Genomic DNA, 27,555 nt, shown 5'->3' with positions numbered 1-27,555 from the left:
AACATGAAAAAGAAACAATGGCAATAAGTACAAGCAGAGGTAATATTACACTGTGATAACTTTAGCCCTCCTGCTCATGTTCTGATGATGACAGATGGATCCGCCTGTTTACCTCTTGATGCAATCATCACCACGGGGGGTAATCTGGTCAGAAGTGGTTGAAAGTGGACAGAAGAGACAGATTAAAATCGATCCGATCGACCAAAACGCATCTTAAAACAAACAAGGCCTAAGAGGCTTCACACTAGAACACAACCAGGCTACTGAAACTTTCCTCACAGAGCTAATCTACAATCAACTGATTGTGAAATTGCAAAGATAAAAAGCCACTGTAATGCATTTCCCAGCAGATTTTAAGAATTAATTCAGAAAACCTAATGTGACCTGATCAAAAATGACACCAAAAACTGTAAAAAAAAAAAAAAAAAAAAAAAGTTACTGATTGACCTTCCTGATTGTCCAGCAGTGCATGGGCTGGCGGGTGAACAGCTTTTTGGCATGTCACTCATGTAATTCTTCTGTATCACCATATGAACTGTCTAAATGGCTGATACTCATAAAAAGAGCATTTTGGTAACACTTGATTTTTGAATTTTGAACACTAATAACAACAACAACAATATTAAATGTTTATTGAGCAGCAAATTATTACTGTACAATGTGACTGTTTTTACTGAATTTTTGATCAAATAAATGCAGTCTTGGTAAGCATGAGAAACAAAAACATGAAACATCCACAACATAAAGTGGACTATCAAAATAAAGTGTTACCTTATTGTCTACTTACCTTGAAGTTAAACAATGATATTGATTCTGGTGGCATGATTTTACTTCCATAATTTAGTGATGATTTAAAAAATCTAAATAAAGGAAACTGTTGCAAAACTTTCTGCGTGCAAAGGTGGTTTAAATTGTGCATTTCTAGAGGGAATCAGGCAATAGCATAGCAGCTGCCACTGACATGAATGTGCATGCTAATGATTACATTGTGATGAAATTATTTTTAAATACATTTTACATTTAATTTGTTTCTGGAGCGACCTTATAATTAGTCTTTTGTATTCAAGAAGATGAATGAATCTGAAAGGTCATTTAAGTGAATGTCCCAGCTTGCACAGAGACTGGAACAGAATGGAATTTGAAACGTTTTAGCCAAAAATGTTTCCATGGTAAAGGTGTTTTTTGCAGAAACGTTTCAGATTTCGTTCTGTTCTCCGACTACGGCTGAACTATGGGTGGGATGTGGATCGATAACCAGGTGAGTAACTGTTACTACATTTTGGGATGCCAACACATGGATGCCTAGTGAGCTACCTTGCTTCCAACGTCATAGGAAGCATATTACTTGAAACAGAACCCATGCAACAGTTTGGATCATGTGTTATTTAATAACCAATAACACATTACTGACTTAATAGTTGTGGTGGAAATGTCACAGAAATTAATGAGAAGTGTCAAAAACCGAATGCTACACCTGTCACAAAGTTGTCTATGACTTTTCTTATAAAACAAGATTTTATTTTTATTTTTTTATAACAAACATTAAGCTGTCGAATAGAGTCGTATGGTAGAATATTATTTCGAAATCCATATTCGTCCAGTTTTTAAACTGAGGTTGTTGCAAGCCATTCTGGGACTGCATCTTACAAGTTATCTTGCCTATGATACATTCGAGGGTTAAAAAAGGGAAATTATGTAACCATTTACTCACCCTCATGTAGTTCCAAACCTATGACTTTCTTTTTCTGTGGAACAGAAAATATATTTTGAGAACTGTCTCAATGTTTTTTTTATATCCATACAATGGAAGTCAATGGTCATCAAAAGCGTCTGGTTAACAGCGTTGTTCAGAAGATCTTCTTTAAATTCCACAGAAGCAAGAAAGTCATTCAAGTTTAGAAGAACATGAGCGTGAGTAAACAATGACAAAAAGTTCATTTTTGATATGCAACCTATGTAGGCCACCTTCTAGGATTTTGTCTGTATCTGTACTGTGATCATATCTGTTACCTTCGTGTTCTGTTCTAACATCTCTCTCTAAACCATGTGAGTAATTGAGCTGGATGTGTTGTAAGGGCTACTGTATCCTGTCCGCTGCTATCTGCTTCATCACGTAAGCAAGAGCTTGGAGCAAAGACAGGGACATGGTTAACAGTCTGTGACCTTCCTTTGCCCAGAGGGCTCTGACGAAAAGTGGGATAATGAGCATGTTGTTTTTATACTGTAGATCAGTAGTCCAGGTCTTAATTGCACTGCAAACATTCCTTGTTCTTGTATGCTATCCTGATTGCTCACATTCAGCAAACAGTGAAATTAGTTTAGGGAGCCAATGAGGCTCACACCGCTTGCCTTATTACTCGACATGATGTTTGCAGCTTTAATCAGTGGAAAAAACCAACAGTGGGGGCATTTCAGTTTTGTTTTAGGAGTACAGGTGGGGAACATGACCAAAATAAAGTCATGTCACGAGGCATTTTATATTATGTTAACTGTATCCATCGCCTAAATTCAGCCAGACATATTTTAAGCATCGTATATTGATGCAGTAATGCCTATTTTTAATAGTTCATCTTTGATTTTTTTTTTTTTATATTTTAAATGCATTTAGTTTTGTGAATTTTGTGACTTTGGAGCCGCTACAGTAAAATGAGTGGAACTTACTGTCGTTAATGTATCACTGTTGTAATTACAGAATAAAGACTTTAAAATAACTTTTGATTTTGTCAAAAGCCATAAATAACTGTATAAACCAATGTAATAACAATAAATCGCTTTTATGAAGCTGTCTGCTGTCTTTTGGAAAGAAATTAATAGGAACATTTTAATTAATCTAGGACCAGTTAAATGTGACAGTAAAAACATTAATAGTCTTTTTTTTATTTTATTTTTTCAAATAAATAATGTTTGAGATTTGAAGTTTCTTTCAGCTAAGAATCCTGGGCAGGGGGTGGGGAAGAATGAAGCACTTTTTAAGTAAAAAATTTTAACACTAATAACAACAATATTAAATGTTTATTGAGCAGCAAATTATTACTGTACAATGTGTCTGTTTTTACTGAATTTTTGACCAAATAACTGCAGTCTTGGTAAGCATGAGAAACAAAAACATGAAACATTCTTGACAATGAAAAAAAATCTTAGTAACACTTTATTTTAAGGTGTCCTGGTTACAGTGTATATTAATTTGTATATGTATGTATTTATAAATGTAAGTACTGAGTAATATTAAGCAACTACAGTACATGTACTTTCTATATGGTAAGGATTAGGGTTTGTCTTAGGGTTACTTCCATGTACATAATTTATTGTTATCATAATAGAAAGTACATGTAACGTCTAACAAGGATATCTTAAAATAAAGTGTTACCAATCTTACTATCCCCAAACTTTTCGGTGTTAGTGTATGATTTAGTTTTCTGCTTTGTGAGATATTTAAAAAATAGCAACTGGAATATATAATGATATAAATGACATTCTACCATGTATATCACCAATTACATTAAACAGTACATATTATCATAACATTCAGCATTACGTAAGGGTGCACTTGCTGGTTGATAATGTGTTAAACTCTTTGACTCTTTCCATCTGTGCTTTAGGCTGTGTGGTGATAGCTGAAGCCTTCCTATGAGGTGCGCATATTGGTGTGGACCCCCGGCTTCCCTCCCAGTGCCAGCAGCAGCAGCAGCAGGACTAAGGGATGTCACAAGTATTCCTCCTTCTGACCCTGCTCAGTTTCTCCTCCTGCATCCAGGTCAGAGCTTATTCCCCTTCCTCTTTTTTTTCTGTCACTCTAGTTTAAGGTGACCAGATGACTGTGAAAAAATCAGCACAGTTACACATATGCTCGTTTTTGTTACTTACCTCTCAATATTCTGAAGAGGAAGCAGCGGTTGCACTTCTTTATATAATATTTACTGTTACCAATATCAGTTTCAATCATTTGTTTAGAGCAATCGGACCAAAGCTAAAAATGATTTATCTGGACAAATGGCGCTCTGTAACTCCATCAAGACGTGGGCCATGGCTTGTATAATCAGGACTGCCCTGATTTTATCTGGACATCATGCAACCCTACTGTCTCCCTAACAGGGGCATGATAGGTCCTGCTTTACAGTATAGCATACTTTTAAGAAGAGTACTTTTTATAGAAGTAATTTACTTTAAAAGAATGTACTTAAGTGTGAGCTAAATGTTATTTGCAATTAAATAAAAAAATACATAGTTTAATTTTATTTTAAATGTAAGTTGAACTTTAGAGTGCTTTATTGACTCACTTAAGCAAAACTGAAGTACATCTTAAAATTACATTTCATAATTCTGTTGTCTTTCAAACATGGTTTAAGTGTGCTGACGAATGTACTCACTAGCATTTATGCTGAAAACAAAAAGTCATTTTTAAATATTTTGTGTGTATATCATCTATTTAAATATATAATAAAAATAGCACAAGCACTTTAAATCTTTTTTTAGTCAAATTAATGTCAACACATCAAAATACAAGTGTACCGCTAAAGACAATGAATACATATTTTTATGTTTTTCTTCTTCTGTTTAAAAAAAAAAATCTATGTCCACATGAAAACGCAAAAGCATGCTATGAAGCACTGTCAAGAGCATGCCAAACCAACAGGTGGCGATATAATCTCAACCGTAAATCCAAGTTGGGCAATCAGAAGCCTGAAAAAGTTTCCAGTGGGTGGAGATTACAACTCCGAAGTCACAAGCCAAAACTCTGGTTTCACTGTCTACATGATAACACTACAACCAGAGTTTTTGAAAATATTCACCCTGGCAGGTGTTTTCAAAAATGTTTGGTTTCAGTAAACTGGTGCTGCATTTGCATGTGGACGAACAGCCTTTTAGACTGCATTAATCTAACTGAGACTTGTTATAGCGCTTGCTTCCAAGTCGCTTTGGATAAAAGTGTCTGCTGAATGTCTAAATGTACATGTAATGTATGTAATGTACATTAACATCAAGCCAGATAAATATATAAATAAAGCTGAGAACACATCTAAATGTCACACGCACCGCTCAGCTCTTTTTCGAGTTTGCCTAGAGTCGGAGCAATATGCAACTCACTGAAGATTAGATTAGCCATTAATTCCACATATTTATGTGAGAAAACAAGTCAAAGAAAAACAAGAACATCACAGAGGTTCATAAATAGAGCCCAGCTTGCAGAAGTACTGCAGTAGCTGTATTTTATGGTTAGATTTCAATACCCCCCATACACCCAAGGTAAGTGACAACACACTGCTTTGTTGTTTGTAATGGGATGTTCACTAGACTCCATAACCCGATCTGAACTGTGTTCTCATTCAGTCACAAACTGATCTCATGCAGAACTGTTTGTTATTTATGAATACTGCTTGAATGCTGCTGTTATGATGCTTATATAATGTCTTTTAATCACTATTTACTTGGAAGGAACAGCCTTGACATTGTTCTAGCTAAATTGTGTCTTATAGGGAAAAAAATGGAATTATGATACTTAATTCATGTAAACTTTTCATGCGGTCTTACTAATTGACTCTTGCAGGTGTCATCAACTGCATCCCTCAAAACTTTGATGGCAAGATGGATGATGTACCGAGATGAATGTTTTCGAAATATTAGCAGAGAACCACCGATGGCAGGTGAGTTGTTCAGCATACTTCCACAAGTAATGGATGGAGTCACAGTCATGTGTAAGTTCAGCAGGGGTCTTTCATAGACCATGTCAACAGTCATGATGAAAGTGCACTGTGCTGTTAAGGGATGTATGTTGGGAAACACTGCTGAGACCTCTGATTAGGGGTCATGTCACATACTGATCCTGTCCTGCACTGCAAACAGGGCAGAGGAGACTTTAACATTAATGGTTGTTTTCCAGGTCTTGTGTGCAACAGGACATTTGATAAGTATGCCTGCTGGCCAGATGCACTGCCCAATACTACAGTGAGTGTGGCCTGCCCCTGGTACCTGCCCTGGCACAAGGAAGGTAAGACTGCTGGTAATTAGCTTAACTAATTTAACACCACAGTATATACACCAGAAGTAAATTCTCTAATGCACATATGACATTCTTTAATGCATCTTGTGTGACCAAACAATCTGTGTGTGTGTGTGTGTGTGTGTGTGTGTGTGTGTGTGTGTGTGTGTGTGTGTGTGTGTGTGTGTGTGTGTGTGTGTGTGTGTGTGTGTGTGTGTGTGTGTGTGTGTGTGTGTGTGTGTGTGTGTTTGTGTGTGTGTGTGTCAGTCCGACATGGGTTCGTGTATCTGGAGTGTGATGCAGACGGACAGTATAGCAAACAGAAGAATGCCAGCGAATGTCTATCACGTGACCCCACACAAATCAACATGGTATGTAAGAAACATCACAACTCTTTTGAGGCTAGATGAATAGGTGATTGTTATATTAAATATCTTAAACGTGTTAAAGATTAATTATGTTAAACTACTTTTAAAATCTGAAAAGAGATTCCCTTGAAAGTGATCATATCAAACATGTTTAATTTCTGTGGAATCTGCAGACTGGCTCTAACTTTTAGCAACTAGTGTCGATCTGCCAACACTGCAAATAAAGTTAAATCATCATGTGGTGTATTCCAGCCTAAATGCAGAGTTCATTTTTAAAAAAAAATGTATTTAATATAGTCACTATTTCATAGTGTGATATTTACTTGGATGTAATTTGGCCAGCAAAAATCACAAACGTGAAATAACAAAAATGTATCAAACTATATCAGACAATACTTGAAAAAAGTCATATTTTGTTTAAATGTTTATCAAACATACTGTAGAAAACATGTATCTATTTACATTTTAACCCGCTATATCCTTTTGTAATAGCACAAGTAAACTGTAATATTAATAGAATTACAGTGTGGTCAGCGGATTGTACTGTTGTTTAACTTCATACCGATTGTTCAGCTGACAAAACCCACACGTTCTCCACCCTCGTTGGGGTTCTCATTTTTCAACGCACAGGGGTATCCTTTTAGCATCACTTATCGACGTGCAGGGTCCTCCGTTGTTTTCAGTTGTTTGTCTTAATTTAATGGTTTGCATACATTTGTAAAAAAAAAAGAAAATAAATAATTTTACATAAATATATACTTTTATTGGAGCACCTAAACCTACCCACTTCTGAACAATATAAAACACGTAACAGGCACATATAAGTGATGTCACAGGATTTTATTACAAAAACCTAAAAAAAAGTATAAAAGTATTACAAATAAATCGTGTTGCATTCCAAGTCTTCTGAAGCCATACAATATCTTTATGCGAAGAAGAGAATAAAACATACAATTTTAATCGCTGAAAATGATCCCGCTCCCTCAATGCACTCACATCTCATTCAAAAAGATACTTCTGTATTTTAGCATAATGCAGTCGGTAACACGACAGACAAGAGCCAATGGCATTTCACAACCAAGGCTGGTGTAAGGCTTCTTCTGGCGCTTTTTTACTGTAATATAAATAAAACTGTTGGGACTGTTAACATAGAAAAATCACACCCCAATATATATGCGATAATTGCAATATTATTACCCAATATATCATTTAATCATAATGATAAAATTCCCATTGCCTTTCGCGTCAGCATATTGATGCCAAGGATTTCTTATTTAAAGCAATGGAGGACATTGAAAATTTACGCTAAAGGGGTACCCTGTACATCAAAAAGTGACCAAGGGGTCCTGACCAAACATCAATATGTGACGAGTTGGGACCAAGAATGTGTTGACAAAACTTTCTTTCCAAAGACTTTCAGTGGATAAAAAACTCCATAACACATTTTATAAAGTAGTGAGTTTAAAAAAAGATGTGATTTAGGACCTTTATACCGTTCTTGCCAAGGTAAAGTCTGAAAGCCTATCCCTCACAATCTCATTTCCATCCACCCTAAATTAAATATGGTGTTCACCTGTGCATTTGTGTCATTGTCTGAGCAGATGTACTTGTATGTCTGTGTGCAGCGACACTACGGACGGATCCTCAGTCAGTTCCGGACCATGTACACCATTGGATATTCCCTGTCTCTCGCGGCACTGGTGCTGGCATTGGCTATCCTGGTGGCCTTTAGGTAACATTCAAGCCAACTGGGTATTTATTCCCTATGCTTACATTTTAAATTGAAAACGTGTTTAGCACCAGTCTCTGGATCTTTGTTTGTGTCTGTGGTTAAGAAGTTAGGCATCTTTGTGTGAACGGTGTAATGCTTTTTGACTTTTATTCATTGCACTTTGATCCCCGCAGGAAGCTGCACTGCATGAGAAACAACATCCACATGAACTTGTTTGCCTCCTTCATCCTGCGAGCCTCTTCTATTCTCATCAAAGATGCCATGTTGGAAAGGCCTGATGACTTCCATGCTGGTCAGGACATCACCACAGAACTGGAGGTGGAGTGGCTGGTTAAAAACGAGGTCCAATAACCTGCTGTCTTTCTTTGTTATTATTGTTATTAAAAGATTATAAACTACTGTACTACCATTCAAAGGTTTGGGGGCAGTAAGATTTTTGAATGTTTTCAGAAATCTGTACCAAGACGGCATTTTTTTTGAATGGTAAAAATTCTAATATTTTTAATAAAGCTGAATTGTCAGCATCATTACTGCAGTTAGTTAATATATTAGTGAGTTATGGTATATACAAGTCTGTAACATACTTTGGTTAAAATGTATCAATGGTAGTGCAAACCAACACCCTTTTTAGCCTGTCCAAATCAACTCTGCACACAGAAACCTGTTTTAGTGCACGTTGCTTTAAATACTAATGAGCTCTGCTTGCCCCGCCCCTAATTAGCACGTTATTAGGAAAGGCGATTTGCAAAGATTCATTTAAAAAAAAAAACGTATACTCACTTATTTTTTAAGTGAAGCTGGATCACAAATGATTTGCGCAAACATAAACGCATTTAGGTAGATCGGGGGGCACATTCCCTTCAAAAACAAATTTAAACCACTATGTCTTCAGCGGCTCAGATGTCAGGAGAAACAATGGCGGACTGATGACAGCTCACATTTAGGGCAGGTCTAAGGAAAATGCCAGTGTCAAATAAACAATCGTGGGAGGGGTGTGACGTCACACAGCCAAGAAGCTGAGAACGGTTTGATTTGAGAATATTATTTAGAGATAGAAAAAAAAAAACACTGAGTGGATTTTTGACATTATAGGGTGGATGTGTACAAACTCATTTGTGACCCTGGAGCATAAAACCAAGTCTTAAGTCGCTGGTTAATTTGTAGCAATAGCTAAAAATACATTGTATGGGTCAAAATTATAGATTTTTTTTTTATGCCAAAAAACATTAGGACATTAAGTAAAGATCATGAAGATATTTAGTAAATTTCCTACTGTAGTGTACATATATGAAAACTTAATTTTTGATTAGTAATATGAAAGTGGCGTGACATACAGCCAAGTATGGTGACCCATACTCAGAATTCGTGCTCTGCATTTGACCCATCCAAAGTGCACACACACAGCAGTGAACACACACACACCGTGAACACACACCCGGAGCAGTGGGCAGCCATTTATGCTGCGGCGCCCAAGGAGCAGTTGGGTGTTTGGTGCCTTGCTCAAGGGCACATAAGTCGTGGTATTGCCAGCCCAAGACTCAAACCCACAACCTTAGGGTGAGGAGTCAAACTCTCTAACCACTAGGCCTCAACTTCTCTGTCGTCATATGCATCGCTAAGAACTTCTTTGGACAACTTTAAAGGCGATTTTCTCAATGTTTAGATTTTTTTGCACCCTCAGATTCCAGGTTTTCAAATAGCTGTGTCTTGGCCAAATATTGTCCTATCCTAACAAACCATAGATCAATGGAAAGCTTATTTAATCAGCTTTCATTTGATGTATGCATCTCAATTTCAAAAAGATATCTCTTATGACTGGTTAGCCACAAACATAACTAACCATTTCATTGCTAAGTTTTCACCATGTGTTTGTAATAAACCCTGACAGTAGTTTAATGCCAAAAGATGCTTTGCACTGGTGAAAGCTGTTAGTAAATCAGGCCTTTAATGCTACAAATATTTTTATGGAAGATTTCATTAAAAGTTATTTAAGAACAAAAAAGACTTTGTTCTTCAAACTTTTTATTCTAAAATGCTGCCTATAACCTTTAAAGTATGTTGTAAATGACCAGGAATATTCCTTTAAATGCATGTTAGTATAGATTAAGGTACCTATTTACTGTGCAAATAAATCTGAATGGAAGCGGCAGGTTAAAATTTAGCCGAAAGCTTACAGTGACCCAAAAACAACATGTGCGTTTCAGACGGCGATCGGCTGCAGGGTTGCAATGGTGATGATGCAGTACAGCATACTGGCCAACAACTACTGGCTGCTGGTGGAGGGCATCTACCTGCACAGCCTTCTGGTCATCACAGTCTTGACGGAGAGGAATTACTTCGCCATCTATCAGTGTATCGGCTGGGGTGAGAGGTTCAGAGCTTCTACGCAGTGAACTCATTAACAGGGTTTAAGAGCTTCCTTATACATAGCATGTCCAAACAGAGCGGGGCAGATGGTTTATGCCTCGTGTCACAAGGTCTCTCTTTCTCTTTCTCCCTCAGGTGCCCCTCTGATATTTGTGTTGCCGTGGGTGATCGTGAAGTACTTGTACGAGAATGAAGAGTAAGTTCTGGAGCCACGTGGGATGAGTGTGTTTGCGACTGATGAAAGCCAGCACTCGTCAAACAGTCAGTGTGTTTTTTTGCGGCTGGAGAATTGGCCGACATCAGTACTCTGTCACTGTAGCTTTTGTTTCATAACAAATCAAATGCATAAATTGTGGACACAAGCTACCCAGATACTACAGTATGTCAAATGCTGTGATGCTAGGCGGATTTTCAGTCTTTGTATGATTAACGAGTATTTAGCATTTTTATATATCTTCAACATCCACTCAAGCTTTTCGGTTTGGCTTGTAGCAGCCAACATATCGCATTGTGCGTGTAAAATCTCATAAATCTTTCACTCGGTCACTGTTATTGTTGGAAGGGCTATCGAGATGTACATTTATTTTAATGACCCTTTGGGAGTGCTGAGGTTACATATTTTATAGTATCTATTTCTTCTGACTGCTGCACACAATTCCCATAAATTAATCTGCTATAATACATCAGATGTATTTTAAGTACTGTAGCACATTCGTAATAAGGTGTGTGAAGAGAAAAAAATTATAATGTGTATCTTAAATGAAAAATGGCGTTTCAATATGGTATTTAATAAACATGTTTTTTCTACTACTCTATTAGAACTTGATGTTAAAGCTAAAATATCTATATTTTTGTATTTTTCTGGCAATACTTTTGGTCAAATAGCCATGCGTTTGCCTGCATATTTTTGTACTAACATAATTTAATTAATAAAAACTCACATTAGAACATTTATTGTGTGATGAAGCTAAATGATTGTTGAATCTGAATTTTGAATCATTTCAAAGAAACTAATTTCATGATTCATGGAAATGAATCGAACATGCTTATCTAAAAATTACAGTTGTAATGCTCTAAAACGTATGTCACAAAACATATGTAATATACACTCTAAAGTTGTCTAATTGTATTAAATAGAACTTAAAACTATAATACATTTTCACTTAACCTGAAAACATTACATTCAAATCACACTTTAAAGGGATAGTTCACCCAAAAATTCCAAACCTGTATGAGTTTCTATCTTCTGTTGAACTCAAAAGAAGATATTTTGAAGAATGTTGGTAACCTAACTGCTAATGGTATCCATTGACTTCCATAGGTTTTTTTTTCATACTATGAAAGTCAATGGCTACTATTTGGCCACTAACATTCTTCAAAATATCTTCTTTTGTGTTCAGCAGAAGAAAGAAACTCAATTCAGGGTTGGAACAACTTAAAGATTATTAAATAATGACAAGATTTTCATTTTTAATTGAACTATTCCTTTAAGGGTATTAATTCCATTATAAATTATTTCTCAAAAGGAATAGCCCAGCCCCATTTCTATAGTTTTTCTATAGCTCAGCAGCAGGCACAGAGACTGACATAAATCATGTCGTTTTATATCTGGGGCCTCACTTTAATGTGTCATGGCCTACTATGGCTTTAGAACAGGTTCATACTGTCACACACTCATCACCCCGTCCATCCAGCTGAACTGACCTGTCCTGAGCAGATAAAAGAATAACTCTTTCCTGTTGATAAGCTGTGCATTATCCCCATTCAGACAGCATGTCATCTGTCATGTTGGTTTTTTCCACAATATCACTACAGATACTGAGATAATGCAGCATTTTCAGTGCATAGGTTCTCTGTATGCATTGAAATACTACTATAGTTGTCAAAATGCAAAATGTGCAGTATGCAACAAAATGGCACACTGCAATGCACTTGATTTGACCTTCCATTTTTAGTGTGATGAATGAACTGGAAGTAATATCAGCCACAATTTTTAACATCTAGTTCTCTATGCATTATTTAATCGAACTGCCAAAAGACATTTTATATACAAAATTGGAGTTAAAAATACATGTAACTGTTCTTACATTAAGATGATGGATGGATATTATTAATGATGTAGGCTACTGAATTAAAACAAATAGGCACTATGAAGTAATGTGACAGTATTCAATAAAAAATATTGGGGAAGTCGTGGGCTAATGGTTAGAGAGTCGGACTCCCAATCAAAAGGTTGTGAGTTTGAGTCCCGGGCCGGCAGGAATTGTGGGTGGGGGGAGTGCATGTACAGTTCTCTCTCCACCTTCAATACCACGACATAGGTGCCCTTGAGCAAGGCATTGAACCCCCAACTGCTCCCCGGGCGCCGCAGCATAAATGGCTGCCCACTGCTCCAGGTGTGTGCTCACAGTGTGTGTGTGTGTGTGTTCACTGCTCTGTGTGTGTGCATTTCGGATGGGTTAAATGCAGAGCACAAATTCTGAGTATGGGTCACCATACTTGGCTGAATGTCACTTCACTAAAATAAGATAGTGTTCCTTTCCGGACATTTTTCTCCTAATTCTTCATTTTCTTTGAGTGCTGTTGAATGTGTTGTTATTCTGGCTATATACATGGTGTGTTACAAGTGGCCTTGTTACGTGTTGCATGTATTTACTAATAATAGTAAACTATGCCTAATTGCAAGCAGAAACCCTTAAACCAAACCCTAAGTAGCCCTAGTAAGTACATGTTGTTATTTAAATTTACTTAGTGCTTAATTTTTTAAAATGTTAAATACATCTTAAATGTTAAGCATATTGAGACTATATTAACCCTGCAAAGCCTGAAATATACAATAATAGTCAGAAAAAATAACCCTTTAGACAAAATATTGAAAAGAATCTCAAATAAAAATGTGCATATGTGATTTGTTTTAAGTAACACATTTGTGTCACGGACAGAAGAGAGAGACAACAGGGTATGCAGGTAAGTAGATTTTTTTTGGAATAATGGAGACAGAAGATGGTATCACACAATCTTGCAGAGGAATAGTTGAGCTGAGTGGGATGTTAAGAGGTTGACTTGAGGATACTTGCTGTACAGATGAAGGGTGGACACAGGAGGAACTGACAGGACACGGATGACAGATGGTGGTAGGTAATCCAGATGATCAAACGTTCAGGTATTCAGATGATTCCTAAGAGTAGCACAGAGAGTAGAGTCGGTGATTCTCTGACGAGACCAGACAGAGAGTGAAAGGAGGTGCGGGCTTAAGAAGTGGCAGTGATGAGCTGGTGCAGGTGTGGGGACTTCAGTAGTCGGGTGATTGGACTCTGATGGTGTGGCAGGTGTTACTGGTGACTCCGTGACAGTACCCCCCCCCTCTACGGGCGGCTCCTGACGCCCGTGTTATCCGTCGACGGGGTCGGCCTCGACCTCTCGGCGCAGGGCGGTTGGGATGGGAGTTGTGGAACTGGGTGAGGAGGGATGGGTCCAAGATGTCGTCCCTAGGGACCCAAGAGCGTTCTTCAGGACCATATCCCTCCCAGTCTACCAGATACTCCAGGAGGCGGCCTCGCCGACGGGAATCCAGTATGTCCTGCACACGGTGAATTGACTCTTCCTCTGCGACTTCGGGAGGAGGAGGTACGTCAACACCATCAGGTCCTGGGGAAGGAGAAACAAGAAGATCAGTGAAGGGCTTTAACAGTGAGACATGAAATGATGGTGCGATCCGGTAGTGTGAGGGAAGGTGAAGACGGTAGGTGACCTCGTTGACCTGCCTCTCGATGGTGAAGGGACCTATATAGCGGGGACTCAGCTTTCGACAGGGCAGGTGAAGACGGATGTCTCTGGTGGAGAGCCAGACCTTTTGACCTGGTTGGTACTGGGGTGTATCTCCTCTTTTGATGTCGGCCTGGCTCTGGTGTCTTCGCACTGCTCGCTGGAGATGGATGTGTGCTGAGTCCCATACCCTCTCACTCGCTTCGAACCAGGTGTTGACCGCTGGGACCTGACGGCTCTCCTGACCAGGGGAAGAGAGGAGGCTGGTACCTGAGTATGCACTGAAACGGTGTTAAACTGGTGGTGTCTTGGCGTAGAGAGTTCTATGCATACTCGGCCCATCGGAGGAAGCGGTTCCAGCTGCCTTGGTTCTGGTGGCAGTAGGTTCGCAGGTACCTTCCGATCTCCTGAATCTTGCGCTCAGTCTGGCCAATGGATTGAGGATGGTACCCCGAAGATAGGCTGACTGAGACTCCGAGTAATCTGAAGAAAGCATGCCAGACTCGGGAGATGAATTGGGGACCCCTATCTGATACAATGTCTTCTGGTAGACCAAAGTGACGGAATACATGGTGGAATAGTAGGTTGGCAGTTTCAAAGGCAGTGGGAAGACCTTTTAATGGGATGAGTTTGCATGCCTTGGAGAAGCGGTCGACTACAACTAGGATACCAGTGTGAGAATCTGAAGGTGGGAGATCGGTCATAAAGTCGACGCCCAGATGGGACCATGGACGACGTGGTATGGGCAGTGGCTTTAGCTTCCCTTCGGGGAGTCGTCGTGGAATATTGGAGATGGCACAGACTGAGCATCCACGAACGTACTGGGAGACATCCTGCGCGATGGTGGGCAACCAGAACCGGTTACGAAGGAGCGAGAGGGTTCGCCGGCTGCCTGGATGTCCAGAGCCCGGAGACGTGTGAACTGAGTCTATGAGGGACAGGCGTAGTGAGGATGGAACATATATCCTTCCCTCAGGACCTCCCGGCGGAGCTGGCTCGGAACGGGTGGCTTCCCGGATAAGATCCTCCATAGACCATTCGATGGGACTAACGATAATGGCTGGAGGGAGTATAGCTTCAGGAGGTGATACGTCGGGCTCAGGCGCATGAAGACGGGAGAGGGCGTCTGCTTTAAGGTTCTTGCCTCCTGGTCGATATGTAACTCGGAAGTTGAAACGCGTGAAGAAGAGGGCCCATCGGGCTTGGCGAGGATTTAAACGTTTGGCTTCTTGAAGATATTCGAGGTTACGGTGGTCCGTAATGACTTCGACTTGATGGTGTGCTCCCTCCAGCCAGTGTCTCCATTCTTTGAAAGCCATCTTGATAGCCAGAAGTTCCCGATTACCGATGTCGTAATTACGCTCCGCCGGGGACAGTTTCTTGGAATAGAAGGCACATGGATGGAGTACTGGAGGCTTCCCCTGCTGCTGTGATAGAATAGCTCCAACCCCGGTCGATGAGGCGTCCACTTCGACCACGAAGGGGAGGTCCGGATTGGGATGGACCAGGATGGGAGCCGAACAGAAGGCGTGCTTCAGTTGTTGGAAGGCTTGAGTGGCCGCTGGGTTCCAGGACAGAGACTTGGGCTGGCCCTTGAGGAGAGAGGTGAGTGGTGAACTGATGATACTGTATTGATGAATAAAACAACGGTAGAAGTTTGCAAACCCTAAGAATCTCTGGAGGTCTTTGACGGTGGTGGGTTGTGACCAGTAAATGATGGTGTCCACCTTCCTCTGGTCCATTTGGATCCCTTGTGGGCTGATGACATAGCCAAGGAAGTGAACAGTGGTACGGTGGAACTCACACTTTTCCAACTTCAGGAACAACTGATGATCTCTGAGTCTTTGCAGGACTTGACAGACGTGGTGATGGTGTTCAGTTAAGCTCTTGGAGAAGATTAAGATGTCATCAATATAAACGATTACGAATTGATGCAGAAACTCACGGAACACTTCGTTCATGAAGGCTTGAAATACAGATGGCGAGTTGGACAGCCCATAGGGCATAACAAGATATTCATAGTGCCCTGATGGAGTAATGAAAGCAGTTTTCCACTCGTCGCCTCTTCGGATGCGTATGAGATTGTATGCACTTCTGAGATCCAGTTTGGTGAAGATTTTGGCTCCACATAGTTGTTCCAGCGCGGCTGGGACCAGAGGAAGGGGATAGCGGAATTTGACCGTTTGTTCGTTGAGTGCACGGTAGTCGATGCACGGCCTCAAGCCTCTGTCCTTCTTTCCCACGAAGAAAAAACTGGATGCAGCAGGGGAAGTAGATGGTCGAATGAACCGCTGTTGTAAGGCTTCTTTGATATACTCATCCATGGCCTTCTGCTCCGGGATGGACAGTGGATAGATCCGGCCCTTGGGTGGTGTGGCTCCAGGCAGCAGGTCAATGGCGCAGTCACATGGCCGATGAGGTGGTAACTGTGTCGCTTGTTGTTTGCTGAACACTTCCTGGAACGCCCGGTACTCAAGGGGAATCTCTGTTGGTTGGCTGGATTCTGGACTTTCGATCGACGTGGAGTTGAGGTGAAGATGAGAGGAAGAGTGGAAATCATCAGGAGAGGGTTTCTGACGACAGATCTTGATTACAGGTAGTAGACAAGATACAGAGCAGTATTCACCCCATTGCGTAATTTCCCCAGTGGTCCAGTTGACTTGCGGGGAGTGTTCTGACATCCACGGGCGTCCCAGGATGATATCCGCGGTGGACCCATCCAGCACCAGAAATGAAATCTTCTCCTGATGAAGACATCCAATGCGTAGTGAGACTATGGGGGATTGATGACAGACTTGACCACGGCCCAGCGGTTTACCCAAGATGGTGTGGATTTCTAACTTCTTCGTGATCCTTCTCCTCGGGAGACTGAGCTTCTTGAGGAGTTCGAGGGAGATGAAGTTCCCTGAGGAGCCGGTGTCAATGAGAGCATACGCTAAAACAGAGTGGGAACGGGTCACTATCATGACCGGAGTACGTGATAATGGTGATATCATAGGAGGAATCTGGATTGTACTCACCGCTGGGCGTGGTGGTCGCACTGGGCACTGCGAAATGAGATGTCCTTCGGAACCGCAGTAGAGGCAGAGGCCATTGTGAATGCGTCGTTGACGTTCTACTGCAGTGAGGTGGTATGAGTCGATTTGCATAGGCTCAGGTGCTGGAAGGTTTATAGATGGTGTGGGAGGCCGAGGGTGCGCAGCGGGTTGGTCCAGAGCACAGGCGGTGAGACGTTGAGAGATGCGAATGGTACGCTGAATGAAGTTCTCCAAGCCGATGACATCATCATAAACTGCTACTTGATGGCGGATGGTAGGATTCAATCTTTGACGAAAGCAGGTGATAAGTGCAGTTTCATTCCATCCACAGTTGGCGGCTAGAGTGCGGAAATCTAAAGCATATTCATTCACGGTCAAATTTCCTTGGCGAAGGCGGTACAACTGATCATGGATGGAGAGAGCGGAGGTGTTGAGGCCGAAAACTTCTTTGAAGTGGGTGGCGAAAGCCTCCCATGAGCGAGTGAGGGGGCCATTCGCTTCCCAGATTGACTGAGCCCATTGGAGGGCGGGATCAGAGAGGAGGGAGATCAAATAGGCGATCTTAGTACGATCAGTAGGGAAGGCATATGCTTGCATCTCAAAGTAGAGTGAACATTGTAGTAGAAACCCGTTGCAACCCTCCGCCTCACCGGTGTACGTTGCATGTCGGGCCATGGGACTGTGAGAGGCAGGCATTGAAGGAGAGTGAAGATGAGGTGGAAGTGGTGGATTGCCAGCTTGTGCTTGCTCGGGGAGAGAAGCCCGTGAAGGGTCCTCTTCCAATCCAATGGCTCTTTGCGTACAGTCAGTCTGGTCTTCTGTCACGGACAGAGGAGAGAGACAACAGGGTATGCAGGTAAGTAGATGTTTATTGGAATAATGGAGACAGAAGATGGTATCACACAATCTTGCAGAGGAATAGTTGAGCTGAGTGGGATGTTAAGAGGATGACTTGAGGATACTTGCTGTACAGATGAAGGGTGGACACAGGAGGAACTGACAGGACACGGATGACAGATGGTGGTAGGTAATCCGGATGATCAAACGTTCAGGTATTCAGATGATTCCTAAGAGTAGCACAGAGAGTAGAGTCGGTGATTCTTTGACGAGACCAGACAGAGAGTGAAAGGAGGTGCGGGCTTAAGAAGTGGCAGTGATGAGCGGGTGCAGGTGTGGGGACTTCAGTAATCTGGTGATAATGAGCGGATGGGCGGAGTCGGGTGATTGGACTCTGATGGTGTGGCAGGTGTTACTGGTGACTCCGTGACAATTTGATGCATAAGCAGGTTTTTATAGCTCATGAAGTATTATAAAGAGAGAATATGGACCTAAAAACTTAGAGGAAGAAACCCATCCATTTTATTCAGAGGCCAAAGCTGAGAAAAACAAACAAAGAAACATACAATTAGCTGCAGTTGCTGATATTTATATGGTAAAAAGGTAAGATTAAATTTTGATAGCTTATAATGTAAATCAATGAGATTACTAGCAAAAAATAAAATAAAATCAGTTGACACAATATTTCACATAGATTAATATGTCTAGTAGGATGATATTTAAATGTTTCATTTTATTAACAAAGCTACTTCATTAAAAACATATTAACAAAAAAATATATATATTGCAATGCAATACAATGATGATTGAGAGATACACAAATAAATGTTCCTCAAAAGCCTGTTCTATCATATTTGATCACATTTAACATGTATTTAAAAATAAATTAATGGATAATCAAATAAACCTACGGTGCTTCAGTAAACTTTGTTTAACTACATTTAGTCTGTATTGAGTATATTTAATGAACATAAGTAGGCCATATATTTGCTCATTTACAGTGATGCATTTGATCTCTTGTTGTTGATCAGATGCTGGGTGCAGAATATTAACATGGAGTACTGGTGGATTATTCGTTCGCCAATCCTGCTGGCCGTGTTGGTGAGTGAGAGTCTCGATCCTTGATCTCTCATCAGCCTCTCTCAGCTGTACTTATCTGCCCGAGTGTCCCAAATTCAGAGCACTGCTAATGACACTTTACCTCCTCTAATGCCACTTTACCTCCACCCTTGAAGTCAACATGAATTCAGAATTGCTTTTAAACCTTGATTATCTAGGAGACTGGTGATTTTGACAGTAAAGCGAAGGAAAGAGTGGGAATGAGTTCAGTATATATACAATACATATACATATATACATATAAATGCTTTAGAAGTATGTGTCATTGCTAGATCATGTTAACTTACTAATGCTAACAAATGAAACCTTATTGTACAGTAGTGTGTAATCAAAAATACAATAATAAATAAATTGGTATGATTAGTTTACATTAAAAGGAATATAAATTCAAAACTAATGTAATTCAGGAATTACATTTTTTGTTCTGCCATTCCAATTTGACAACCTGTGGCCATTTTCAATTAAAATTCACATTCATGAAATAAACAATTCTGCCTATTTTGCCCAATCTTTACCCCAATACTACACACATAGTAAGAATTGACCCAGGCTTGACTATTTTCTGGCATAATCGAAGGAATGTTGCTGCAGCCTGGAATTGAACTACTGGTTTCGTCTGGTCAGAGGAGAACTGGCCCCCCAACTGAGCCTGGTTTCTCCCAAGGTTTTTTTCTCCATTCTGTCACCGATGGAGTTTCGGTTCCTTGCCGCTGTCGCCTCTGGCTTGCTTAGTTGGGGACACTTCATCTACAGCGATATCGTTGACTTGATTGCAAATAAATGCACAGACACTATTTAACTGAACAGAGATGACATAACTGAATCCAATGATGAACTGCCTTTAACTCTCATTTTTGCATTATTGACACTGTTTTCCTAATGAATGTTGTTCAGTTGCTTTGATGCAATGTATTTTGTTTAAAGCGCTATATAAATAAAGGTGACATTGACATTGACATTGACATTGAATGTGAAGAACACAGTAAGGTTAAATGTTTCCATCTATGCACACACCATCAAACCCAATTGCATTGCATTTGGGTTAGCATTAAACACAACATTCAAAACAGAAGTAATTTCCATTATGCAGGAAGCTACTACACAGACTATGTGTTAGGGTCTACAGCTATGATTTCAAAGAATTACTTTCCCCCTCCTCCAGTGTCTTATTTCCACATGACTGCGTTGAAAGGCACAATACTGTGCAAAATTGTCATATATCCATAATGCATAATGCATTATCCGTAACCTTGGCTACGAGGTGCAGATGAGAATTTTACAGTGTGCAGTGATGTATCTGCATATCTGTCAACATCTCAAGTGTTCCTGTAGTGGACAGGAATTCCTATGTTTGAATTCTCCCAGGGCTAGACTGTACGAATGCCATTCCCTAACTCCGCCAAGCATCGCTGACTTCCTTCCCCCTAGACTCCTTGCTGCCCCAGTCCCTCATTTTGAATCAATTGTTCTGCTGTGAGGAAACTGTTGAGTCAGTTTTGCATAATGGTCTTAACCAGGGCTATTCGATTTTTTTTCTCTCTCTCTCTTCAGATTAACTTTTTCATCTTCATACACATCATCAAGATTCTTGTGTCCAAACTGAGGGCGCACCAAATGAGATATTCTGACTACAAGCTCCGGTGGGTGTCCTACAGTTAAAGGGTTAGTTCACCCAAAAATTAATTATTTAAATTAATTATTTAAATTAATTAGGCATCATTTATTCCAAACCTGTTTGAGTTCCTTTTGCTTCAGTGGAACACAAAATATGTTTTGATGAAACACACAGTGAGCTGTCAATAAATGCATTATAAAAGTAGCCCATACAAGGTTTTATGAAGTCAAACAAAAGCTTTGAGAGAAAATTTAAATGGTTTGCATCTCAATTGGTCATGAGACATGAAAACCAATTGCATTTCTAACATTGACAGCAATGATGTAATACGGTAATGCACCATGTCCACTATACTTTCATCATTTGCATGTATTCGTGAAATAGATTTGAGACCTTTTCACTCTGTTCCCCACATGAATAAAAATTCTGTACTTTAAACTGTAAGTATAGAATAATATTATACCTAAACTACTCTAGAAAGAATAAAAATCAGACAAGTTTGAAATGACATTGGGGATAGTAAATAATAACAGAATTTTCTGTGACACTTTACTTTAGGGTCCAGTTCTCACTATTCACTAGTTGCTTATTAGCATGCATATTCCTGGCATATTGGCTGTATTTTAGTGCTCATAAAACACATATAATTGCCCTATTCTGTGTGACCATGTTTTAGATCCCTTAATACCTGAACTTACCCCATACCTGAACTTAACAACTACCTTACTAACTATTAATAAGCAGCAAAGTAGGAGTTTAATGAGGCAAAAGACATAGTTAATTGTTAGTCAATAGTGTGAATTGGTCCCCAAACTATACAGCGTGACCAAATTTGTATTTTGGGTGAACTTTGAGCATTTACACAATGTTGTGCATTTGTTTCCAGATTAACTGTCTATCTTTGTGTTTTTCTTCCATTTAAGGCTTGCCAAGTCAACACTCACCCTGATTCCGTTACTGGGGATCCATTCGGTCCTGTTTTCATTTGTTACTGATGAGTCTACCTCACATGGTGCTCTATCCCTGCGCCTCACAAAGCTATTTATCGACCTATTTTTCAACTCCTTCCAGGTCAGCAAGTCTTAATAACCAATCACTCTAACCAGGGTTGAGCAAAACTCTGAATGTTAGATTTATTTTAATTTCAGTTAGTGAAGTTTTAGTGGAATGATGGGACAAGGAATTTAATCAATTTCAGTTAATTGGTCTAAACCATTTTCAGAAAACTGAAATGGACTCTAAAAGGCACTCTGAAGTGAATTCAGTTTTGAATGCCGCACAACTCTGACCCTTGCTAGCAGAAGCATAATAAGCTCAAAACTGTTCAGAACAAGCTCAGGTATAATAACAAATAAAAAATTGTTATGTTCTCGATATTCCACGCCAAAATCTCCTTAAAAGCCCCATATGCTGCAAATTAGCAATGCATTTTAAATGTCCCTTGATTGGGCAGCAGCTTTGAAAAAAATAAATTGACATTCTGTAGCTTATTTTACAGTGTCAAGACTAATTGTTTTAAGGACGCAGATGCTACAAATTGGCTGACTCACCCTTTGACAAACTGGTAATGACACTCGAGTGGAGCGCAGCTGCAATGTGTCGAATTTTTATCATCTGCCTGGAGGAATTGCCCTTATGAGACTTTTCACATGCGTAAAGATTCAGAGTAAGGGAGAGAACAAGTGAGGCCATAAGGCTTGACTGTTATGTTTCCATCTGTCGACACTTCATCCTTATTGGCTTTTGAATATCTCACTGCAGACAGCACTAAATTGACTCATTCAAAGTGTCAGGTTTAGCTCATTCGCAAAATAGACTGATTATTACTTTTATAGATTTCTGAGAGCACTTTGTTTTTATTTATGTTTGACTATGAACAACCTGAAAGAGTTTAGCTCAGCTTTTGAAGTAAAATCAACTTTTATGCAAAGAAACTTACAGTACAGTCATGATATACATTTGTGCTCCCTGGGAATTAAACCCATGAACTAGTTGAGCTACAGAAATTGTATGGTATCTCCTGCAGAAAGGAACAGCTTGAATCGCAGTTCCAGGGCAGATTATGATGTTTAGTGTTAGTTGAATTTAAAAGTAGGGTCAGAGCTAGAACTTTAGTTATTACTTTGTGATCAACTAAAGATGTTGACCAACGAAAAAGACCTACTTGGGTAAATCACGTTGTGTGGTCTAACCTTCTGGTGAATTGATTGACCAAGAAAGTCTTGCCAGCAAAGCCAGTTAAAAAACCTGGTTGGAAAACAAACATCCTATTGGGACCAGCATCCAAAACACAACATAAACCAGTGATCAGCAAAACTGTGGTGTTTTTCCCAAAAGCATTGTTAGCCATATATGATCACAAGTTCCACTGTTCCCAAAGCTAGTTCAAACAAACATTCACAAACAGCATTACAAAGTTGTGTGGTTAGCTTGTTGTTAGCATTACATAGATAATGCTCTTGAGCAAAATAAGCAGGATAACATGAATTACAATTTGTATCTGTCATTCCATATATGCCGTTCTAAGGCTTTTTGTTTGTCAAGTGAATGAAAGCAGCATTTTGAAGAGTGTGCATGTATGTGTATGTATATGTACTCTAGTAAGACAATGGGGTAAGAGGGAAGCTGTCATTGAATCAAACATCTGTAAATCAAGCAAAACATTGGAGAACAAATATAGCAAAGTTGTCCTCAGATGCCATGTTCCTTATTTATGGCAATAATCTGACAGTAATACCATCACAAACTGATTCATTAGCAGAAGTTATTACTCCATGACCTGCATAATATTAATAATGACAGTCCTCTATTGTTAAACCAATGTGGTTCAAATGACTGTTGAGGAACAAAATTAATAGTTTTTGGAGACAGTCATGACTAGCTACATAATTTTGTCAACAATGCATCATACTATGGTAGTTAAGCAACAAGTTGTATGTCATTGTAGGGAAATGCATCCCTGCACATTTCAGCAGCAACTTTTTAATTGCTTATTCATGCTCTGACATATCCACAGGGGCTGCTGGTAGCCATATTATATTGCTTTGTCAACAAGGAGGTAAGTTTGATTCCCTTTTTTAATGTACACAATCTCACAAAGATGGCTCCGTCCTCACACGTCTGTTTCCTAACCATTCTGTGCATCTTTGATTGGCCAGGTTCAGTCTGAGATTCTGAAGAAATGGAGACGTTGGAAGCTTGGGAGGGACATAGAGGAGGAGTACCGTCACACCTACAGCCAGTCCCTTCAAATGAAGAGTGGCAGCATCATGGTCCCTCCTTCCAACCTCTCGCGGCTGCCTGATATGGCTACCACTACCTCCCGGCTCGGCAGTCCAGAAGAGAAGCAGATGCTGGTGTCCCACAGCCAGAATGGTATGGGTACTGGATTGCAGTTCACCTCCACACCACAAGATAGTTCCACCTGCAGTTCGATAACAGAGGACATAGTGATGGTGGACAGAGGAAAGTGTTGTAGCGTTCAACAGGACAGCAACCTGTAAGATGTCTTGCAAAGAAGACCCTTAGGCCAGCCACCCTTGCATCTTCTGGCAGAGTTCCCTGAAGCAAGGAGCAAGAGGCATGTGAATGTGTGCGTGTTTATGTGTGAGTTTGTGAAAGCACTATCCTCTCTGAATGACACATGATGGACACGCGTTCATCATGTTACATGGTGCTCAGTTGACGCTGTCCCAGTCCGACAGGATCAGCGGTGAGCAGAAGGTGGACATATGTTAAAGATTTGCACAAATGTACATGCTAACAACTCAATGATGAAGAACAGAGTCTTACCTCTAGTCTTATATAGGTGTCTGTGATGTTGATGATTTAGTTGAGAAATCCCATTGGGACTGCAGGGTCCAAGAGGAACCATCACAAGAAAACATCTACTGTACAACCAGTGCCTCTGGATGAACGAGAGATTAACAAAGAGATACATTTAACTGAACTTGTCAAAATGTTGACTAAACCGGGTAATGTATTCCAGAGTGAATAATCTCCATTTAAACCGAAGGACCCCACATGAAAAGGCCAACTTTTACCTGAATTTCCATACAGGTTTATGCTAATATGGTGCCGATGGACTAGCAAAGCCAAAAATGGGTAAAGCTGATTAGTCAAGGACATTCTGCTGGTTAAGTAAGCAAAGAAGCCTTGTGGTGACACCAACACACCAGCATTTTTGTTTGCTTATATTTTGGAATCAATTGACACTTTTGGGTACATGTAACACGTAAAGCTGTTTTTGTGTAGTTTAATTAAAACCATCTTTGTCTATGTTAGAAATTAATTGCCAAGATAAGGTATAGATATAGACTGATCAAGTATTGACAGGTATTACCCATGTGCCTTTTTCTGTAGGCCATAGACCCCAATATTAAAACAAAAACAGAAAGATTCACCTTGCAGAGTAAGTGAAGTACAAATCAGTCACCCAATCTTCAGAGGTTAAAGTTGCTTAAAGCAGATTCTGTATAACGAACAGGATTTCAAGCAAACATTAGATGAATGTGCCACTATTAATCACGATGATTTGCTCCCTTGAAGGAAATATGCTTGGTCAAGCATGCAAAATACAGCCATATGTGAAATGCTTTAAAGGGTCTGGGTCAATGCCTTAATCAAGTAGCATGACAGATCTGATTCCCCTGTGTCAGCGGTCAGAGGAGATGACTATCCACCAGACATGTTGATATGTTCAAGAGTCAGTATTAGTGAGCAACTGCTTCTTCTCTCGCATACTTCTCATCTCCCAGTAGGCATTCAAATTCTTTGCCATAGAGCTTTGAACGATGTTCAGGATGTGTAGGAGGAACTGCAAGGACAAAATTAAGAACAAATTACAACCTAAGACATCGATCAAAATGGTTCCTCACTCAGAGGATGTTTATCATGCTCAGTTCAAGATACGATATGCTATTCAAAAAAATACGCAACCGCAAGACACTGAAATGAGATTGCAGCGAAGTGTAGAGGTGAAGTAAATAATTTCTATGACATTAGCGCCAGCAAATCTGTGTGTTTGAGTGGCCCAGCTGAGCCAAAACCATAACAGTGTTTGGGGTGGGACTTTTTGTTTTAACCATAGGGTTAAGGTTTGGTTGGGTAATATTAGCAGTTAACCCCTGCTGGTAGATGCTGACTACACAATTATAGAGGCAAAAATCATATTTCCTCACTGACGACCTTACATGTAGAGTAACTACATTTAAGTGAAATGAGAATGCTAAAAAAGAATGGGTTTTTTCAGTTATTGAAATATAGAAAGTCTCTTATGAAAATAAATGTTGTACACTTTTGTTTAGTGTCACTAATGACGTATAAATTACATACTTCTCCTTTAATGGCAATGAGCAGCTGATGCCCCATATTGTGGCATATGTGTGCATTATGATGCACATTTATATTTTCTTTAGATCATCAAACACATGATGATAATGATTTTCGCTGATAACTGTTAGGGGCAATTTGCACAATTTTAATTTATAATTGTTAAATATGTAGATATCGGTAAATGCCTGTTGAGATTTGTCATGACTTTGTTTTGTGGTGTCTGTTATTTGTGCACATGGTGTGTATTTGGTGCTTGTGTGTGCTTCGTGGAGAGTGAGAGAAACATCTAGGTCCTGGTTAAGTGTTCAGTAAACTAAAAAAGATAAATTACTGACATTTTTTGACCAATTTTGCATTTTGAGTGAGAGATAATTCAGTCCTTCTGTGGTAATTGTGAGACCGTAGTGGCTAATTTATAATAACTGCAGATGAAAGACTCTTTAGTGCTTACAAAGTGCTAAACGTTGCAAAATCCAGTTGGACTTTTTTTCAAAAATGGGAAATACTTAATTTCCACAAGGGATCAAAGACCATGAACTTATTTGTCATGAGGTTGTCTGCCACAACAAAACCTCCTGTTGAATATTTCAAACAGATTTTCCAAAATTGACATCATGTAATGTTATCCAAGGATGACAGTAATCGTGGAAGTCGATAAATCATGCATACATGGGTCTGCCTTCTATTTCCATGTGAGTGTAAGGCCTCTGTTTCTTGCAGCCAAACTGAAGTGATGCCAGATTCTTCAGTGAGGGAGGCAAAGCGTCTGTTATGCTCATCTATCTGCATTCAAACTTCAGAGCCTCTTGAAATATCTAGAAATGAACCTGCCAAGAGTATCCCAGGAGAACCCGAGCCATGCTTTGAAAGCAGGAGAGATGGAAAGCTGAATCTGTGTAACAGAACATGCATTGGATGAACTGAACCCATTATTTTTAAGTATGTGAATGGTAATGATGTTGCATCAAAGTATGGTATTTTAAAACTGTCAAAACTAATACTGATGTATATATAGAAATAACTTACTCAAATATGAAAAAAGAATCATTCAATGTTGTTTCGTCCCTGTATTATTTCTTTATCAAAAGAAAAGGACAGACCAAAAATTTAAGTCGTCATGACAATCTTACCTTTTTGCTGTGGCTTTTAAATCTCATGATGGGTGGAAATCAATGATGTCAGATTGTCATAAAATGGGTTTGAACTTTGGTTTGTTTCTCACCTAAATTTGTTTCTGATTTAGTTCAAACATCATATCGACATATCTTTGGTGCTTTGCAGTACAGATGTCTTTTCTTGATGTCTAATATCTCATTTTAAATGTCCTGGAATGATTTGACAAAATTGACCGATCTTTTACGTTTTCAAGCTAACTGTTCCTTTAAATTCAGTCTGTTGGCGAG

General features: G+C 39.7%; 1 protein-coding gene across 4 annotated transcripts in view; it reads left to right on the top strand.

Moving 5' to 3' along the window:
• Positions 1-27,196, top strand: part of LOC132151841 (glucagon receptor-like) — a 60,061-nt gene extending 32,865 nt beyond the window's left edge. For 2 of the 4 annotated variants that reach the window (XM_059560266.1, XM_059560286.1), the window contains 13 exons: positions 3,600-3,754; positions 5,546-5,642; positions 5,879-5,986; positions 6,245-6,348; positions 7,971-8,077; positions 8,251-8,419; positions 10,282-10,441; positions 10,580-10,640; positions 19,116-19,185; positions 20,755-20,843; positions 21,742-21,889; positions 23,835-23,876; positions 23,977-27,196. In XM_059560266.1, coding sequence (XP_059416249.1) covers positions 3,701-3,754; positions 5,546-5,642; positions 5,879-5,986; positions 6,245-6,348; positions 7,971-8,077; positions 8,251-8,419; positions 10,282-10,441; positions 10,580-10,640; positions 19,116-19,185; positions 20,755-20,843; positions 21,742-21,889; positions 23,835-23,876; positions 23,977-24,321 — 1,554 coding nt within the window. In that variant the 5' untranslated portion in view covers positions 3,600-3,700 and the 3' untranslated portion in view covers positions 24,322-27,196. Of the gene's footprint in view, positions 1-1,753; positions 1,912-3,599; positions 3,755-5,545; positions 5,643-5,878; positions 5,987-6,244; positions 6,349-7,970; positions 8,078-8,250; positions 8,420-10,281; positions 10,442-10,579; positions 10,641-19,115; positions 19,186-20,754; positions 20,844-21,741; positions 21,890-23,834; positions 23,877-23,976 lie in introns of those variants that run through there. The other 2 variants (XM_059560275.1, XM_059560294.1) reach the window with 2 other exon arrangements.
• The last annotated feature ends 359 nt before the right edge of the window (positions 27,197-27,555 follow it).

This window comes from Carassius carassius, chromosome 1 (assembly GCF_963082965.1).
Source record: "Carassius carassius chromosome 1, fCarCar2.1, whole genome shotgun sequence".
Classification (NCBI taxonomy): Eukaryota; Metazoa; Chordata; class Actinopteri; order Cypriniformes; family Cyprinidae; genus Carassius; species Carassius carassius.
This window is presented reverse-complemented; position numbering and strand designations above follow the sequence as displayed.